Here is a 19,575-nt window from a genome sequence, read left to right on the forward strand (position 1 = left end):
GAATTAAAGTGCTATTATTTGCATTCCAAGGATTAGCGTTGTGTCCTCCATTCTCTTTTTTTGTTTTGTTTTGTTTTGTTTGACCGTTTATCCAAGTGCATGGACATCCGTAAGTGGAGGGGCAAGGGGGCGACGACACCCTGAAAAATGATTTGCAAAATACAATTATCGTTCCTTTGAACAACTCCTCGTGAACGACTCCTTGCGTTGAGCGAGCTCCGGTGAACTGACTCCCGAAAAGGAACGGCCATAACCATAGAGCAGTGTTCCGCAACCTTTTTTTACTCAAGGCACACCCCAGATGGGCCTAGACTCAACACGGCACACCAAAATGTCTGTCCCCTCAAAATCATATGAATCTTAATATAATTACGAAATATTACGTCTTTATGTAATCAATTATTATTATTATCATTGTTGTTGTTGATATTATTATTATTATTATTATTATAAAACATGAATAGACTTACGCATTTATTAAAAATGTATTAACTTTAATTCACTGTAGAAAATACACATTTCTAATACGAATTTTAAAGTAAATAATTCTACTCATACCTTCAATGTGATACTTGAGCCTGCTTAGCTGCACACAGGCGGCTGATTCGTGGCGGAATCGTTGACAAAGCAAGCCTCATTTCTTCATCGATGGATTTGAGTCTCTCTCTCTTTGATGTTTTAATTGCAGTCAACGTCGAGAAGCCCAGTTCACACAAATAAGTAGTTGAAAATGGTAATAACACATTAACTGCCATCTCGGAGATAGCCGGGTATTCACTGCTTATTGACAACCAAATTGTATCCAAAGGCACTTCGAAAAATTTTAATTTCAATGTTCTGTCTGCTTTCAAATCTGCCAGTTCATCTTGCAAGCGTAAATTTTTCGGAAGATATTTCGAATCCATACTGAATGGATCACGAACCCAGTCAAAATCTTCAACGCTCTCTCCAAAATATTTTTTGAAAGTCTGCTGCAAGAGTACTAAATGTTATTTAATTAAGTCGATCAACACCTTGTTATCGTTAGCAAGGGGCCATACAGTTTGGAACATCTCACACAATCCATTTTCAATTGTCTGTATCCACAAGTTCAACTTATTAATAAATCCTTGAATCTTATCCATGCTAGTCGGAATATTTTCGTTTCTACCTTGCATTTTTCTGTTTAGTTCATTCAAGTGTACGAAAATTTCGGAAAGATATGCCAACTTAGATATCCATTCATCATCTGCAAATAAATCCGCATACTCATGTCCCTCAATTGTCAAAAATGAAAGTACCTCCTCTAACTGTTCAAACATTCGCGTTAACACTTTACCTCGAGATAACCATCGTACTTCTGTATGTAGCAGAAGTGTAGTGTGCTCTGATCCCATTTCTTGACACAAAAAGTTAAAAAGCCGCATATTTAGGGGCCGCGATTTGATGAAGTTCACGACTTTTACTACTTCGTCCATCACAATTTTCAGAGGAGATGGCAAAGACTTAGCAACAATGGCTTCGCGGTGAATGAGACAATGGTCGGTTCGTAAGTTAGGATTTACTTCGCGTACTTTACCCACGAATCCTTTCACTCGGCCTGTCATAGCAGCGGCTCCATCTGTACAAACACTAACGCAGTCCTCCCATGTTAATTCATTACGGACCACATATTCATTAGTCGTAGGAAATATTTCTTCACCGGTTGCTCGCTCGGGTAGTTCTTTGCAAAAAAAGAAATTACTTGCAATTACATCCCCATCAACATACCTTATGTAGGAAAGAAGTTGTGCGTGACCGCAAATATCGGTGGACTCGTCGATCTGAAGTGAGAACTTTCGACTGCTCTTTATTTTCTCCTTCATAATGTCTTCGATGTCACTGGACATGTCACTAACTCGGCGGCTCATTGTGTCAGCAGAGAGAGGAATTTTTGAAATTTCAGTAGCAGCTTCTGAACCCAGGACTATTTTTACCATTTCTTTACACGCGGGTATTAACAACGTTTCTGCTATTGTGTGTGTTTTTTTGTCCTTTACGGTAAGTTCAGCTACCTTATAGCTAGCTTCCTGTACCTTTTTGCGAAACACGAACCGATGTAGTCATGAGCGTCACTTGTTTTTTATTTTGTTCCAACAACCGACGAAAATAATTCACATCTTTACTTAACAGAGAGGAATGTTTTGTTGACAAATGTCGTTTTAATTTACTGGGAACCATAGCAGCATTACTGAGTTTTTCACCACACACAACACACTCAGGACATGTTTTGTCACCACACCAAAAAAACCCGTAAGATAAATAGTTATCACTATATTGCCGGTGAACTACTTTCTGTTTCTTTTTTTCGGGCTCGATGGTTTCACTACTTGCACTCGAGGACGGACCACTCCGTACAAGGAACTTATCCACATCGAAAAAATAAAATAGTAAGACTGGTGTAGCAATCTAATATTCGCACTACTGCAGAGCACAGCTGTGATAGAACTGAACTGAAATACTGTAATTGTTGTCCGACAATGTGTGGGTCCTTCGGCGAAGGAAAAGAGCAATAAAGTTTAAGAAGCGCCGACAAACAGGCACAAAACAGCCAGCCGCACACAAAAGATGCAGTGTTACAAACAAAAGAACTCGCTTGAATAGCTCTATTGTATGATTGGTGCGGGCCGCTAAAAGGCTTGCTAAAAGTCTTACGCGGCTTTCTTTGAACACAAGGCTTGCCGCCTGTAACCCATCAAACCGGCCCAATATTACAGGCGAGAATACATATAAGATGAGCAAACTATAACAATATTGAGTAAATAAATTACATTTAATTTCTATGAAAATATAACAGTTATCAGCAAGAATAAACAAGCATCTTCTTACTTAAAATCGACAATTAATTTCTTACAATATTACAATAGTAGGTAAAAGTTCGCGTCACACCTTTCACCTTGTGACGGCACACTAGTGTGCCGCGGCACACCAGTTGCGGAACACTGCCATAGAGTATTCGCGATTAAAATTACCACCTAAGCGCTAAAGCTACCAATATGGCCGCTCCATGTAGGATAAATCTTTGGCCGAGTCTGCTGCCACGCACGTGTCAGCAGTAAGAATAAGCGTCAAATTTGCTGCTGCCACGTAATACGTCTGCTAAAAGGATGTTACAAATCTTAAGAACAGATGAAGACGAGAAAAATGCAACTTTATGATTAGTGGGAATGAATTTAGAACCTTTTTCTTTAGAAAGCATTTAGCGATATTAGTTTAATGCTAACGGAACCATACCTAACTACTAGAGCATTTAGGTATATTAGTAGAAGAATGCTAAGGGAGCTAATCTTAAAACATTTATGTGAAAGTAATCGCTACAACTTCACAGTATGTGTTACAGACGTAATTGCATACATATCATGATGAAATCACGATAAAACAAAGACAGAGTTTGCTGCCATGCGCATCTTTTTTGAGGTCCCAGCAGAAAAAGAACGTGGCAGCAGACACTACCTAAATCTTTGTTTACAATCAGGACAAAATGTTATACCAATTCTATATATCTTCACACAAAAATAGGGTGAATCGTATCGTTTGATTGACTTTTTATTGATTTTTAGTTTTGGTTATTATGTTTACATTTTCTACCTACCTGTGGGTGAAATAAAACACCACCTCTTATGCCTTTAGAATGGATGGAGGGTGGCGTGGTATTCGGATTAATAAAAGGTTAGTCGAGCAGACAAACTGTGCAGAATAAGTTTGACTAACAATGGCAGTGAGCCTAAAGTATCTAAAGTAAACATATATTGCTTAAATATGTCTGTATTATACAGTGACGCAACCACAGGAGGCAGGGGGTCATTGCCCTTCCCCCCAACCTTCGACGGAAGTAAATTCTAGGGTAGCAAGGGGGGACAAACATTGACGGCCAAGTGTACCTGCAAGGGGGGGGGGCACAGAGGATTACCCCCTTCGATTTCAAATTTTATGGGAATAGAAATAAATCTTGTAAAATGTTCTTGCTTGCTTGCTTCCCTCGCATTATCTGCTTTTCTCGTTTTCGTCAAGTTCAGATCTGTAGCTAGGGACGGCGGGAGTCGGCCGTGGGCGCAGAATGATCTAAAAAAAAGTTGTAAAAGAGAGAATGCCATGGCGTCCAGTGAAATTATTTGCGCCCTATTAAATCAATATTGTTTTCAATTGCAAAATTTGGATATAAAAATTGTCTTGCTCGCTTCGCCCGCATTCTACTTGTTTTCTGAAATGTAATGTATTTAAATAATATGTGTTGTATATTTGTATTGAATAAGCTTTGAATACATACACAATTTAGAGTTAGCTTGTTGCATATGTATTTTCTATTTTATGTCACTCCATGTTGCATATGTGTAAAACATGTTGTACATGAAAGTTACTCATTTACCTTCGGAATGCATTTATCATTCATTTCCTGCCATTCAAAAGTACAGTTTGTGTGCTTGTTCTCCATTATTAGTTAATGTGAAATTGACGGCTTGAAAATATATTTCAAATGTTTTGTTCGAAACAAATGCTCTAGCACAGACTTCTACCCCCTTTTTGAGTAATTCATGAGGACAATAACGTCTTTGATACTACTACTACTGGCAGTAGTAGTAGTAATAATAATAATAATAAAGCCATTATTAATATTATTATTATTGGTACATTTATTCTGGTACTTGCCCCACCCCCCTAGACAAAAATTCGTGGTTGCACCTCTGGTATATTTTTCCGAAAATTTTGTCTGGCAAAAATAATTTAAGTAATTAATTCGGGATAAACAGGGGGGGGGGGATGTTCTAACTTTTGGGGGTGAGTGCGTCATGGGCACCCCTGGGTATGGGGGAAACGTTTAAATTACGCGATATCCTTAAACATTGCGAATTCGATGTGAATTCCAGGAACTATAACGAAGGTAAAGCTCAGCTGAGAACGAAGCATTTAATTATGACAGGCAAAAATAACACGGAAAATGCAGACGAAAGTAATGTATACGCACTGGTTCTTCAAAGCAGTGCTGTTTCATCAGGATCATGTACATCTCAGGCTGTAACTGGAGCTTTCGGAAATTATCTGAAAATACAGCAATTCACCTGTATTTGCAAAGCTTAGGCAGGAGAAAAATGTAAACATACCGTTACTGTTCTTTCCCCAAAGAGGTAGGCTGGTTTAATAATAACACAGGGTAATAATAATAGAATTCACAATTTCATCGAGGCTATCTTTACTGAAAAAGGACTTACTGAATGAAACAGCAACATTAGCATGTCGATTTTCTATTCCTAGTTACCTTTATGATTACTAGACCTCGGATTGTTAGGTTCTAAAGAGTGTGCTTTTAAGTTTCTAAAATAGGCTCTAAACATCTTAAAATAGGTTCGAAAGACCATAAAATAGGTTCGAAAAATCCTAAAATAGGTCCTAGAAATCTTAAGTTAGGCTCGAAAAATCCTGAAGTATGTTAAAAAAAACTTAAAATAGTTCAAAATTCCTGAAAAATGCTGATTAGGTACAGTCACCTCACCGCCAATGAAAAGGGGACACCTCTAGCCTGAAATACGCACAATTTTGCATAACGTTGTGTGTGTTGCGTAACCCTATGGCGATTGCAGAACTTACCATTGCAAATTTTCTATGAAAATACACTCTTTCCGTATGGTTAGGCAACAATTTTATTCATGTTATCCACAGTCAAACTCCGCAATTTTGTCTGTAAGGATCATCTTATATGCTGAAAATAATCTTTCAACAAAAACATAGTCAGTGGTGCTAACTTCAATGCTGAAATGTTAGTTTACAAGGCGTGAATGCCACAAAGCACCGAAGTGACTCAAAAGTGAGCAAGACCACAGGTCAGACCACTTTGGATTGTACAGGTAACAGTGGCACCAGACATTTTGCTTTGTTTAGAGCTTTGAAAAATCACCATGTACTTGGAGGTTGGGAAATCGACACAGAGTGCATATCAAACATGTTCGTCATTGAATTTTTCGTGACCAAACAAAGCAAATGCCTCTGTGTGACATAAAAATCCTGTAAAACCTATAATAATATATAAAAACCTAAGAAAAGGATTGATTTAGGCGCATAAACCAAAAATAGGTTCTAACAAGTAAAATAGGTTTTTTAGTCACTATAAAACTTCATCAGTTGTTGCGTTTTTTAACGAAACGCTGACATAACTTATTATTTCTTACATACCTGTAAAGGAAAAAATAGGTTAAAAACCTAAAATCCGACGTCTAATGATTACATACATTAATTAATTCTCAAACTATTCTCATCTTTGCACTTAATCGACATGCAAATGTTCCAAATTTAATACATGATGCATTGTTTATCTGGATGCATTGGACAAGACGCTTCATAACTTTCCGAAAAAAAAGTTTTATTCATAAAGTACAATTAAAACTTTACTTTCATGGTAATCGAATCGTCTTTCGGAAAATAAAGTGAACAGACTCGCGCATTATTCTTAATTTCCTTGCCACATTTCAATGCTATCCCCCATGCCAATCTTCTTCTGTCAATCAATTCTGTTTTCCCTGATTTATTTACAAATTTCATTTTGTTGATTCCATGGGGTGGAAACTTTTCAGTTGTCCTGACCCACAAAACGACTTAGAGCAAAAAACTGAACAGTAGACGTTACTCTTTCGAACATTTGCCATGATTTGAACGACTTCAACACAACATAGTATCCTAGTTCCGGAAAATCCCACCAGATGTCATATCGGATAATTTTAATCGCGAATAGAAGGCCATAACCCATCACTAGCTAGTCGTCATCTTCTTCTTCTCCATTGTGGCTCTATCAACGGCTAGGTAGCCATATAGTCCTCATGGATTGTATCCGAAAGTGTCAGGCCGTGTCCGAAAGGTGCAAGACAGTATTTGAAGCGATCTCGTCGACTGGAAGTGAAAGTCTTTCGAATTGCACTTCTACTGCAGCGCCAAATACGATCAGTAGATAAAACTGAGGAATCGTTGTTTTCCCCGCGTTTTATACACTTGTTTCTAACCATAGAAATCACATAGCATTTTTACATGTTCTTATACCGTATATACATTAGAAAGGGCCTCCCCCATGGCGCAGTGGTAGCGTCATTGCCTTGTACTCAAGGGGTCCCGGGTTCGATTCCCGGTGGAGGCACAAGTGGTTCGGATCCCACTTTAAACTGTAGGTCCAGTCCCGATTAGCCTTACTGTGCATAAAGTGGACTTAAAACACCAACTAAAACCATACATTAGAAGAACTTCAACCAACAACTTGCTGGCCTAAACCTGTGTTGTTGGCTTTCTACCTCCTTGATTTCAAACAATTAATAACGAGTGCGGATATCATGTGACCAAGCCAGCAACGATCCGTACCCCGAGCTATGGTCACGATTGCTTGTGTGTACTTTGCCCTTTCGAACCGCACTAGGTGACGTCACTTCCGTGAAGACCATACCTCAAGTCTGTACTTCGTACCTTTCGGATACAGCCTGAGATATCATCACAGGTAAAATTTAATCTTCATCTATTCATTATATTGTAAGGTAGTGATTGCTGCTATAACTGTTTCAAGCATTGCCATTCATTGGCTGTTAGCTTCTTTGGCTAGTAAATAATCTGTGGTGGTTAGGTTAGGCTTGTTGGGATTGGTTCTCTTAGAAGAAAAAGAAGACGAAAAATGTTTTAAGCAGCAATACCGACCGTATTGTAAATTGGTTCTTCATGTAGTTAATTCAGAAAAAAAATACAAGAACTCTTCCACCTACTGGGCCTTTGGTTGTCCTTGACAACATTTCATCCGCCTACCAGAAGCGTGGCGAACGGAACTCGCTAGTTGCCACACTTTGAGCACAAGAATCCTTTATATCATTACAGTATTGCCTTTCATTAGTAACTAACTCCAATCGTTGTTACGTATTGATATTATTATACTAACCTTTAGCGGATCGGACCTTCCTTTCCCTGCAAGCCTCTCGGGATGGGAGATTTTGTGCTCGTTTTTCATAAGTGCATTACTGCACTTCATAGAAGGATTGGTTGATTGATTTGTTGTTTAGGTCCACTTTATGTACAGAAAGGTTAATCGGGACTTGACCTACAGTTTAGGGTTGGATCTGAACCACTCTACATATGCCTCCGGGACCCCTTGATTGCCATTATGCCATCGGCGAGGCCCTACTTCGAAGAAGGAAACCAATAGACAGTTGCAATTGTATCTTACTTCAAAGAATCACGGTCTTGTATGTACGTAAAAATTTAAATTTAACACAAAAATTCCTATTTGGAGGACCCCAGTGACCCTCGTAACCTGAGTGAATTTTAGAAAATCTAGAATGTGGCGCCGTTCGAGTATCAATATGTACCCTTCTCTAACACTACAGTCAATGTTCGAAGTGAGGGACGATACGGTGTTCGAAGTGAGGGGCGTTGCGGGGAATTTCAAGAAAGTCAGGCACTGATAGTGCAGACAATATCAAGAATTAACCTCTTGTAAATAAGATTCCTTGGAATTTCTTGGCTGTTCGAGATTATGTATTACCATGTGGTTTCAATTAATCGTGTAAGTGCAATTTTATCTGATAGCTAAGGCGAATTTTGCAGATCATCATCGTTATGATGGTTTAAATGATTTATACTTACAGATCGCTGTGTGTCAGAAGGAAGAACCTACGGACATGGGGAGCTTATTTCAAAGCCAGACCCTTGCGTTCTGTGCCTCTGTTACTATGGAGACGTCTTGTGTCAGGAAACAAAATGTCCGCCTGTTAATGAGGGGTGCGAGCGCCAAGAGAAGGAAGGTTATTGCTGTGGCCCCATAGTCTGCCGTAAGTTCTGTAGTTTTACCTTTCTATTTATTATTACTTATTCATACGCTTCAGGCATGGCAGCACTTTTACAATGAAAAGTTTAACTTGCTAAATACCTACGTTAAATAACGAAAATGTAAATATAAATAAATTCGGACAATAATTAACTGTATTGTTCTTTAAAATATATAAATAGACAATGACATAAATAAATAAAACTAAAGTTCAACGTAATATAAAATCAACTGCAAAAATAATAGGTATTGCTACAATTAACATTCATGAAGATAATATTTATGAAGTTTAGAAATTAATATTTTTATTAATCTTGTTATCATTATTATCTTGAAACAACTATACTGAATCCTACCCATTATTTCTTTGTATAAACGGCCATGATTAGTATATTTTTTTGAACTCCAAAAAGTTAGAATATTGACACGCTACATCAGGCCTAATTCTTATTCGATAATATACCGGTACTGTAATACTACTGATTTCACAACAATGCATCCTGGTTATCATGGTAACGCAATACTAGCTATTTTTCATATATGACACCGCTTACGACTTAGCGTTCACACCTTGCTTGGACGGTAAGACATGTATATTTCGATCGTTGTATAAATCGTATGAAGGGATGGAAACTCTGACATTCCATACTTCTGAGGACATATCCGATAACGTAGTAGATAGTGCTGTCGAACTGTAATCAAGAATTAATTGGTTCAATTCATCTCTAGAAACTTTGGCACTAACTTGTGTATAGTATCATGAAAGATCTCAAAGAGTTTTATTACTATTTCATGTGAATCCTGGTAAAATAAATAATTGAAGCACACTAAAATCGCCTTTCGTTACAGCTACGACAGAGTCCCCTGCCATTGATCGAGCTGATGTTACAACGGAAGTAGGTCCTTTGGGATTTATTTCTGCACTAAAGCCCCACCTAGGGGTGCCAGCACCTACAGTTGCTGAAGGGGTCATTACACCGGACCCTTTCAAAGATGTCATCAAAACTGAACCTGCTCCTGATCTGCCATCACTCATCAACCAAATGGTCCCTTTCCTCTTCAGTGCAGAAACTACGACGACAACCAAACCATCCACCACGGAGTCACTTGTGGAAAACATTACCGAAGTACCCCATATCCCAGAGGCTCAAGTGACGCCAATGCCTATTGCTATTGCGGAAAAAGAGGTAGAAAACCAGTCTGGCAATGAAGAAGATTTGAATTCCGAGGAAGAAGCCGACACCAATGAGGAAGATTCTGGGTTTTCTCTCAACAGTGTCTTGGAGCTTCTCTTTCCCAGCGGCGGGCCAACATTTGGCGCTGACGACAAGGAGTCGCCTTTCTTTGTCCAACTCACAAGCACAACAACCGAAGCAACAACCACAAGTCGCCCAACGACCAGAAGAACAACAACAATCGGAAGTGCCATATTTGTACCAAACTTTCCAGAAACTGTCACCAAACCTACATCAGCACCAGCGGTACAGCGACCAATCACCACAACGTTGCGAACACCAGAATTTAATCATCCAGATAGTATTAACAGTGTTCATTTACCACTCTATGGTGATCCAGTAGTAGCATCGGGAATGTTAAAATTGGCCGGATGTAATATCTATGGGCGTATGTACCGAGTTGGACGTATTATATCAGAATTATCAGGGCCTTGCATGGAATGTAGATGTACAGAAATTGGAGTCCAATGCAAACCACTAGTTTGTTAACTGTATTCGAGTTATCACACTGTTAATCCAAAGAACTGAATATTCTTTTAAATAATCTTTTCATGTTGCATAACTTTGTCCATTATGCATTTGTGGATAACAAACTACTAAATTTGTTGCATTTTTAATATCCTGATGTAATAAATGAAAAAAAATTACAGCATATGAGATAAATGCATAATCAGGGGAGTATTTAAGAAGCTATTGTGAATTATTAGGAGAAACCAAAAATATTTAGATACAAGAAATTATCATCCGTTCTATGACAGTGTTGTCAATTATGATGGGAAACTAAATAAGAATGATTAATTTGCTTGATATGAGTTCCATACTCATTAAAAGAAATACCTGTTAGTGGTTTAGCTCCAAAAAATTTCAATGAAACTCAAGTGTATACATTCCATATACATCCTTATAACAAACGCACAATGTTTCAGAAGAAATACACATATAGAACCAAAAGTCAGTCAGTCACACATTACAAGTTTTTCAATTATTGGGAGTTGGTTGCAGGTCATAATTAATGAAAGAAAGGAAATCATCTTTCATCATTTCTAAATACTTAGGAACCACTCCATAATGACAGCAAAAAGTAAAGTATATTCTTCCATCTCATATCAATTCTACACTTCCGATAACCACCATTCATGTTCAATTGCAAGATTTATTTATTATAACTTAATTTGTTAACCATTATTATATGCAGCATGCAATAACACATCATTTTTTCCCCATCCAGTCATTAATGAAAGAGGCTCTTTTTTATATTAGGTGCATTGTTTATTGTTAGTGTAATTTATAGGTAGTTTATGTTATTTATTTGTGAGTTATAAATGTGTGCATGATGAGAACATGAAAGCATTATTTTTAATAGCATTCAGAAGAAAGTTTTTTATATACAGCTTGTAAAAATGTTTCTTGTTTGTGCACGTATGTGAATTTGTATGTGTGTTTAATTATAAGTGTTTATTAGTTTAGTCCTTCACTACCAGTACCAATAAATTATGGATTGATACTTTACACATTTACGAGAAGTGAGCAAATATGTTGAAAGAAAACTTTACCATCTAAAATAATATTACATTCCAGTGTTGCAATAAATCAATTTTATGTTGTCATAAATTATATTATTCATATCTGTAATTTTATAAAAATATATATTAGTCATAGCTCAAGTAGGTATAAAAATGTAAAAATTTTCACTGTAGGCTTATCTTTTTTCCAATGTTCGAATTGAAGGTATGGAAACCTAGTTATACTCCTATTCCCTCTGATCTCCCCCTACACCAAGTTTTACGTTTCTAAAATCGTTCCCTACAAATGAAGAAAAATTCGCCTCTCTAAGACTAGTTACTCTTAATATGATTTGCCTTTATGTTTTTCACATATGAAGTGCTGGGAAGTGTAAAATCTGTCAAAGCTTGTCATAATAAAATCGCATGGGATTAATTAAGCAATGGATTATACAAAATGATATTGACCTCACTCATTTGATATTTAAGAAAGATATATTTATTTTTGTTACACAAATGTGATTTACATTGCAATCCTTGATAAATTTAAACCACACACGATAACCTAGAAAAATACTTAAAACACTTATTATGGTTGTAAACTGTGATTAAGGTACCATTTCATTAATGAATGAATGTAATTGTATGCATGTAGAATAATGGAGTACATACTCTTTATTTAGTAATTTGCCAAATATGGAACTCCCTTTTATATGAAATGTTTTCATGTAATCCATTACTGATTCTCATATTGAATCGCTTAGTCCAACTCCACCGCATTTTGTTGTAAAGTTGGAACAATGCTTCGTTGTAAAAAAAATCAGTTTGTTATTATTTGAATGGCTCAAGAAATATTTTTATACCTGGTCTAGTTAATTGCATCTTGGTTATGCAAAAGCAGCCTCTCGAATTCAGTAATAAATATGTAAACGCCAAATGTCGATATTTATAATGCGTTCCAAATTGTATGTTTGAGAATTGAAGAAAGAACTTTTGTGCTATTTGTACATGACCTAAAAATTAAAAGAAGCAGTTTGTTTAAACTGTTCAAAATATAACTATTTATTTATCATTTTTCTTAACCTTTAAACACCGGAACCTGACAAATGTGACACATTTAGTTCCTTCGGCTTTTAGAACATACTGTGACTCAGGTAATGTTCGGAGATACATGTTTTGAGTGCTAAACTTAGTAATTAGTAAAGTTTAATTTGATTCTGGCTACATTTGGGGGGGGGGAGGTTTCTAACCTAAAAAAGTACGACTTTTATATTAGATTTTTTTTTCTCCGAAAGTGTCAACAGCAAGTGCGAAATTCTTGCCACGAGAATCGAACATTTTTCAGACAATGTACAGTGGGATCCATGAGTATTACCTTGCAAATTGTCCATCACCATGTTCGTGCACTTTATTTGACCCAATAAGAACTTCAAGAATTATAAGTAAACTCAAAACAAGCTATTGACAACTTCTGCACCAGCATACATAAAAATCCATCGCTTAAAAACACATAGAATGTTAGAGAAACATTCATGAAAATATTCATGGACAATTTGCCGAGCAATACTAGTTGATCCCACTGTACATGTACCGTTTTGAACCCTCACATTCCGGCGTTGCCTACGTGGGAACCCGACGAAGTTCAAATTTCGTGGGAAAAAAAAGATAATAAAATGTTTAAAATTTAATATTTTCTTCTTCCACTTGATAAATGAAACTTGATTTTTTCGACCACAGGCTGTAGCCTAGTCTTTCAAGAAAACGAGGTATAATTTGTAACTCTAGAATGCATAGTAAAATCTTGAGGAAACAAGCACAGATTTTACTTAGAATATATTTTTTCTCCGTAAGTATCAGCAGCATATACGAAATTCTCGACAGCCCCCATCACTCACTCTGAGGATTCGCACCTGGAAACAGCATCTTGAATTCACCATCCTCAATAACAATTAAAAACAGCAATGATGAACTCTTTCTCATGAATGTTAAACCTTTTTTCTGTTGGTCTTCTAAATCATCGGTATATGATGGGCAACCGTGGATGGAGAATGAAGGAATCCGTGTCCAAAATATTGAGGATTTGGAGCACACCCCCTGCTCCTTACGACATCTGCAATTCAGCCCACATCAGCGTCAGAGAGACTTCCGATGACCCTCATCTCGCCTCTCATCTGTATGGAGGAGGAGTTCGCGATGGCAACAGAGCGGTCGGCCTTTATAAGATATTGAAATCCTTTGTTCAGCTGCGATTTTTGCTGGACGTGAAATTTATATATAGGCATCGGTGGGTATCCATTCAGAGATCTCTTACAGAGTATGTATAGGGTTGATATTACTTGGGAGAGACGAAACTCGATTTAGATTGATGCTTTCTTGGATAAAATCTTCAAGCCAGTCAGGAGTGTAGACAGGAGTTTTTGTTCGGGTGAAACCCAACCTTCCATAAATTGTGTTAGAAAACCTTAAACTCTCGGAGAATGTCCAATGGTAACACTATTAAGCTTAAACATTTTTTCTCATCTTCATTCTTAGTTCTCATAATTTGCATTTTTATTAAAAATTGAAACTGCAAAAAATAAAAAAATAAAAAAAAATAGTAAAAATGAAAATGATGAGAACTAAACTAAGATTGAAAATGGAAATTAAAAGATATTTAGTTAAGGTTCCCATCTGAAGAACACCCTGATATACGTAGGGTAGAAACGTTACTTGTAAAGTGTTTTTAGTTTATAATAAAACTACCTTGTCAGCAACTGTAGTGTTCTTAAAATCTCGTATTACATTCCTATATTACAAATATATATTACGTACCATTTTCATGGTAATATTACCAATATCAAGGTAGAAGTTATTCACTCCTATTTATATATAACTTGTTGGCACACAAAAAAAGAGAGGAAGAAAAACTGGCATTAAGTGTCTAAGAAAACGTTAAACGCAATTGGCAGATGGGTTGTCATGACAAAAGCGTGATTGGCCTGCGGGCTACCCACAACTTCGAATGCATCAGCAAGGTATCGGCTGATGGATCTGTGATCTTTTTAGCACACAGGTGCGGCGATTAGGTAGGGGGGCAGTTGCCTCCCAGTTTTTGCAACTTTTTCCCCGCACTATGCTAAAACTTAGTACCAAGGGAAAGTAAACTGTCCTTGTCCTTCGCCTCCCAATTTTTGAACCCAATCACCACCACTGAACACACATAATCTATATCTCAGATAGAGACCTACGTGGCGCAGTGGTTATAATAGTTCGCTACGACTACAGGGGTCCTGGGTTCGAATCCCGGCCTGGGCATTGGTGTTCTTTGAGAGCGTCCATCCATCAACTTCGTCTTATCATCATTCATTCTCATCTTTGCTATTAGCCAAAAGTTGCAGAAAAGTTATATAAAATGAACCAAATCAATCAGTCAATCTACGTGTATACAGGATGAAGGGTTGGAAATCGTTGTCTATTCTTGGTCTCTTATCGTACAATTCGAAATTTTGCGTAACCTTCTTTAACACTTCGGTGATGGGTGAAGACATTAACCAACAGAACAAGCATCGAAGACACAAACTACTCTATTATGAAATCCAATACATTATTATGAATAAAGGCTGTTACTCCATTATGAATGACTGTTTCATCAATAAAAGAGGAGCTTTAAAAAGATCCCAATTTTTTTTATACAAGGTTGGCGGCAGAAGAAAAAATAAATAACGCACATATTTGCATTTTTCAGTATATATTTCCACCTCTAATAAATGCAATAAGAGAACGACAAGATTCTAAATACACATATATAGAAATCACTTGCAATGTTATTAAGGACAAAAATATAGATCCTATTTTTTTCGTTATATATACATGTCCAATTTCACTTTTATTGAACTCTAAGTAATGATAGAAATATAATAATTCATCACTTGTATAATACAAACTTGCAGAGATTGGTCAATTTTATATTGCAAAATTACATTTCTTTTAAACAGATAAAGCAAGTAAGTTTATGCGCTGCATTATATCATTGATGTTGTTAAGGATGCTTTTGAAGTGAATTTCCTGTCCTGTGTATACTAGTGGGACTTTATTTTTAAAAATTGTATTAATATAATTCCAAATATCTTGGACTTTTTTTATGAGCTTCGCTGACAACATTACTAATATACTAACATAATAAGCCTAAACTAAAGCTATATATGAAACTTTTGAATTTACAATCAAGGAAACAATGAGTATGCTAAATAACCACGTATCAAACTAAAAATACATCTCATTGCCTATTGTGATTTCCTTGTATTAAGAGAAAGGCATTTCAATTGCATTATTAACAGATATCCTCTGAAAACTGAAACACGTCCCGATGGTCTAGGGTAAACTATCATAGTTTATACATACATAGCTTATACGAGTACATTCTACAGTCAGATTAATTTGCATTTGTTACTTGAGAATATTAATAGCAGATAATCTACTTCTTAATAGAAAGTATACGCCTATCAGTGGTGGCAAATAGAATTCATTTTACTTCACTCATTTAACATATCTCTGAGACCTATTTAAGATTAATCGCAACAGTGAGAATTATGATGATCTCAAGAACATCCAAAACAAACAACAGTGACTTTCCCGGAATTTGAACAAGGCCTTGACGCACCTGGGTGATAAAAAAATAACACTTTTCCCTCAAAAGTAACTTCCTGGGAATAAGTTGGAATATAGTACAAAGCTTATTGAAATTTATAACAAATGTGCAAATGAAACATGGGCGAAGGGGGAGGGTGAAATAGGAGCATTTATGTAAACTTTATAATTTGACTAAATACCGAATTAAGTGATTGTCTATTTACCCCCAGACAAATTTATTTCCATGTTAATGAATTGTTTTTCTAGTGAACGCTAACAACATGATATCACTCAGTAGCAAATTTGTACAGGCAGCAAGAAAGGGGTGAAGATTTAAAAGAGCTAATAAGAATACGATTTACGGTACTCAAATATATAATTTCATATCGAATTCTCAAGGAAACTATAAAATGACAGACAGTTATAATAACGATACTCAAATGCTTTTCAAAGATAAAGTTTCAAATTATTTGCAGAGATAAGTTGCGATTGGTTCAAAGAATTTGTGAAAATAAAACCCTGAAATGTTGACTGTAAACGTGATTCATTACCTACTATGCTAGCTTGCAAGTCTCATTACAATTTATTATGCCATGAAAAGATCACAGACAATTTATAGTTGAAGTTTTGTGCGAAACGAAGCGTAAATACAAGATTACATATTAGGATAAATACATTTACTGCATGCAAATACATATACTTATTCAATATTATATTACACAATTATTGGAATCATGTATTTTATAAATCTAGCAAATCGGGAAATTTGCAAACGAACAAGAGCTTATATTTTTAAACCTATGAATTACTAAACCTTAGATATAACTGGAAGAAACTTCTTAATCTTAATGGGTAAAAATATACTATATTTTATTTAGCATTATAAACAAACTACTTTTGGAAGGAAAAAAATGCCGATATTATCTTGGTGGTTTGGTTAGCGATGTATGTACACTTTCATCTAGTTAAAAATAATTTGCAAAATTTTACATCTAGTAATTTATAATGCGGGATCTTTCTTCAGACAAAACTTTAAGTTGCATATATTTTACAATAGTACACAAAAATATACATAATCCACTATTTGATAATAGTGGTGTAATTTTTACAATTAGTTTGATTTCTGGTCATCTCTGTTTCTTTTCCGTGGACTATAATTATCACTTAAATAATGTTTTCATTTACTTTCTCAAAAAGATTCATAGTTAAACTATCCTACATTATAATTAATCATCGTACACCATAAATTCAAATTATATACAATTATATACTTGTCAGAGAAATTAATTTAGAAGCGTACGGCACTCAGTCTTCTTTTGTTTATAATATATTATGTAGTCACCTTACCATCACCGATTTCAATTGTGCAATAATAAAACTTGCTAAAATACTATTTTGTGGAACGAGAAATAATAGTAATAATACTAAATGAGCAGAGATTACAATAGGAAGATTCTTTAGAAGTAATTTGACGGAGCTTTTACTTAATACCTAATACTTAATACCTTATCCAATAGGTTCGTGTAAAAATCTGTTGCTGCGAAGAAAAGTTTAAAAAAAGTAAAATATACTAAGATAAGCGTGTAAAAAATGTGAATACTGATTATTAAATTGGATATAATAAGAAATACTTAGCTCCATACATACATTGCATATCACCTCTGTCATAATAAGCAATGCTTTTTTGAAAGAAAGAAAAAAAATAGAAAATTAATTAAAGAACTTAAACCAAGATCCTTGCTTGTCTCGTGTTTATGGTTTCTTCGTTGATTCTCTGAATGTTGTCGAGACCTCTATTGAAAAGACGTTGAAGGAGATCTCGCGCGCCGCCATCCCAGGGGCAGAGCCGTAACGGACCGCCTCTGCTATGGCTGGAAGCCCATTTTGCTGCGAGCAGATTTCCTGGATTTGTTGTGGATTTCAGCCGTGCGAAGGGTGATTCCAAAGATGTCCTCGTGGTAACGATTTTCATCCTGTTCAAGATAGAATGGGTGAATATTCTAAGTTAGTTGGTGTTTATGCACAGTAAGGCGCATATTTTAAGTGAACATTCATTTTCACATAGGGTAGTGGCGTGCCCAAGGGGGGGGGGTTGGTGGGGGTTATAACCCCCCCCCCCCTTTTGATCCGGTATTCCTATAAGAGAAAACGTCAAAGGTAGGAAAAGATGGCAAAATGAGAGCTGACTACCAGAAAAAGTGTACGTAACACCTCCCTTTCGAAAATCCTGGGAACGTCACTGACATAGAGCATCGTCATGTTCACAAGCATTCAATTTTTTGTGTGCTCTTATTACAATATCTGGCCTCCCGGTGGCCAAGTGGTAAAGTCATCGCCTTGTAATCAAAGGATCCCGGGTTCGGTAACCGGTGGAGACACACTGTAATTCAGATCCAACTTCAAACTGTAGGTGCCGGACCGTGTGGCCTCGTGGTTAGCACATTGCGCTGCGACGCCAAGTGTCCCGGGTTCAAATACCGCTCGGGCTTGGTTGTTTGTGAATGTCCATTCATCAATTTCACCATTTCATCACTCATCCCCATCTTCTCAAATTAGCCAAGAGGCACAAGAGGCAATAAACTAAATCAATCAAATCAAATCAAATCAAACTGTAGGTCCAGTCCCGATTAGCCGTATATTCGTAAAGTGAACATAAAACTCAGTCATACTTAAAAAAATATATATTTGAAAAGTGTTTTCCAAAATTCACAGAAACAAAACAATATTTTATGGTCATTTTTGCTTCAAAAGAAACTTACACTTAGAAACTGACAATGTGAACACAATATTTAAATTAGGGGCTATTTGTAAGACAATATTTCATTAAGAGATATGTAATTCTAATGCCATTGGGAGAAAGGTGCAGTGACGACGAGAGAGGGGCTAACTCGTGATCAACTAGACCGTCCCCTCCCCCTTTACAGCCCTCGAACAATCAAGAAAATTGCATGAATGAATGCTCTCTTAGACCAAATGTGCATATTTGTGTGGCATTTAGGGATTAAATTTTGTTGTCCCCAAGAAAATATTTTCGTTCTTCTTCACTTACTTTTCCTGGTGTGCTCTGTGCTAAAGGTTAGACGTACTGCTGTGATATTTCAAAGTGATTCATTTACAACTGAAATGACAGTTGAAAGAAGGGAAGAAACGCCAAAAATCTCCACGGTTCATCTCTTAAAGCACTGGCCTACTCAGGGGTGCCCACAGACATTTTTGGAAGCGACAAAATTTTATAGTTTAGCTACCATAACTTCACACAAAAAATGGAGTGATCGTTTCGTTTGATTGACTTGTTAATTATTTTTAGTTATGGTTATTTGATGTTCAGCATCTACTTCATGATATAACATCCACAAGAACACTATTTCCTGTAGCAAACATGAAAGTGAGCCGTGCTTTTTCCTTAGTCTTCTAAATGCCTGGTGTTTTA

At 36.4% G+C, this 19,575-nt stretch overlaps 2 protein-coding genes across 3 annotated transcripts in view; one reads left to right on the forward strand and one right to left on the reverse strand.

Moving 5' to 3' along the window:
• Nucleotides 1-12,562, forward strand: part of LOC145992064 (uncharacterized) — a 134,511-nt gene extending 121,949 nt beyond the window's left edge. For both annotated transcript variants that reach the window (XM_083128228.1, XM_083128229.1), the window contains exons 13-14: nucleotides 8,622-8,804; nucleotides 9,650-12,562. In XM_083128228.1, coding sequence (XP_082984354.1) covers nucleotides 8,622-8,804; nucleotides 9,650-10,524 — 1,058 coding nt within the window. In that variant the 3' untranslated portion in view covers nucleotides 10,525-12,562. The remainder of the gene's footprint in view (nucleotides 1-8,621; nucleotides 8,805-9,649) is intronic.
• A 3,802-nt stretch (nucleotides 12,563-16,364) lies between these two features.
• The window catches only part of Nos (Nitric oxide synthase), a 248,348-nt gene continuing 245,137 nt past the window's right edge, over nucleotides 16,365-19,575 (reverse strand). The window contains exon 25 of the mRNA XM_083128230.1: nucleotides 16,365-18,118. Within this exon, the coding sequence (XP_082984356.1) occupies nucleotides 18,011-18,118 (108 nt within the window). The 3' untranslated portion in view covers nucleotides 16,365-18,010. The remainder of the gene's footprint in view (nucleotides 18,119-19,575) is intronic.

Source organism: Lepisma saccharinum, chromosome 9, assembly GCF_977018435.1.
Source record: "Lepisma saccharinum chromosome 9, izLepSacc3.1, whole genome shotgun sequence".
Taxonomy (NCBI): domain Eukaryota; kingdom Metazoa; phylum Arthropoda; class Insecta; order Zygentoma; family Lepismatidae; genus Lepisma; species Lepisma saccharinum.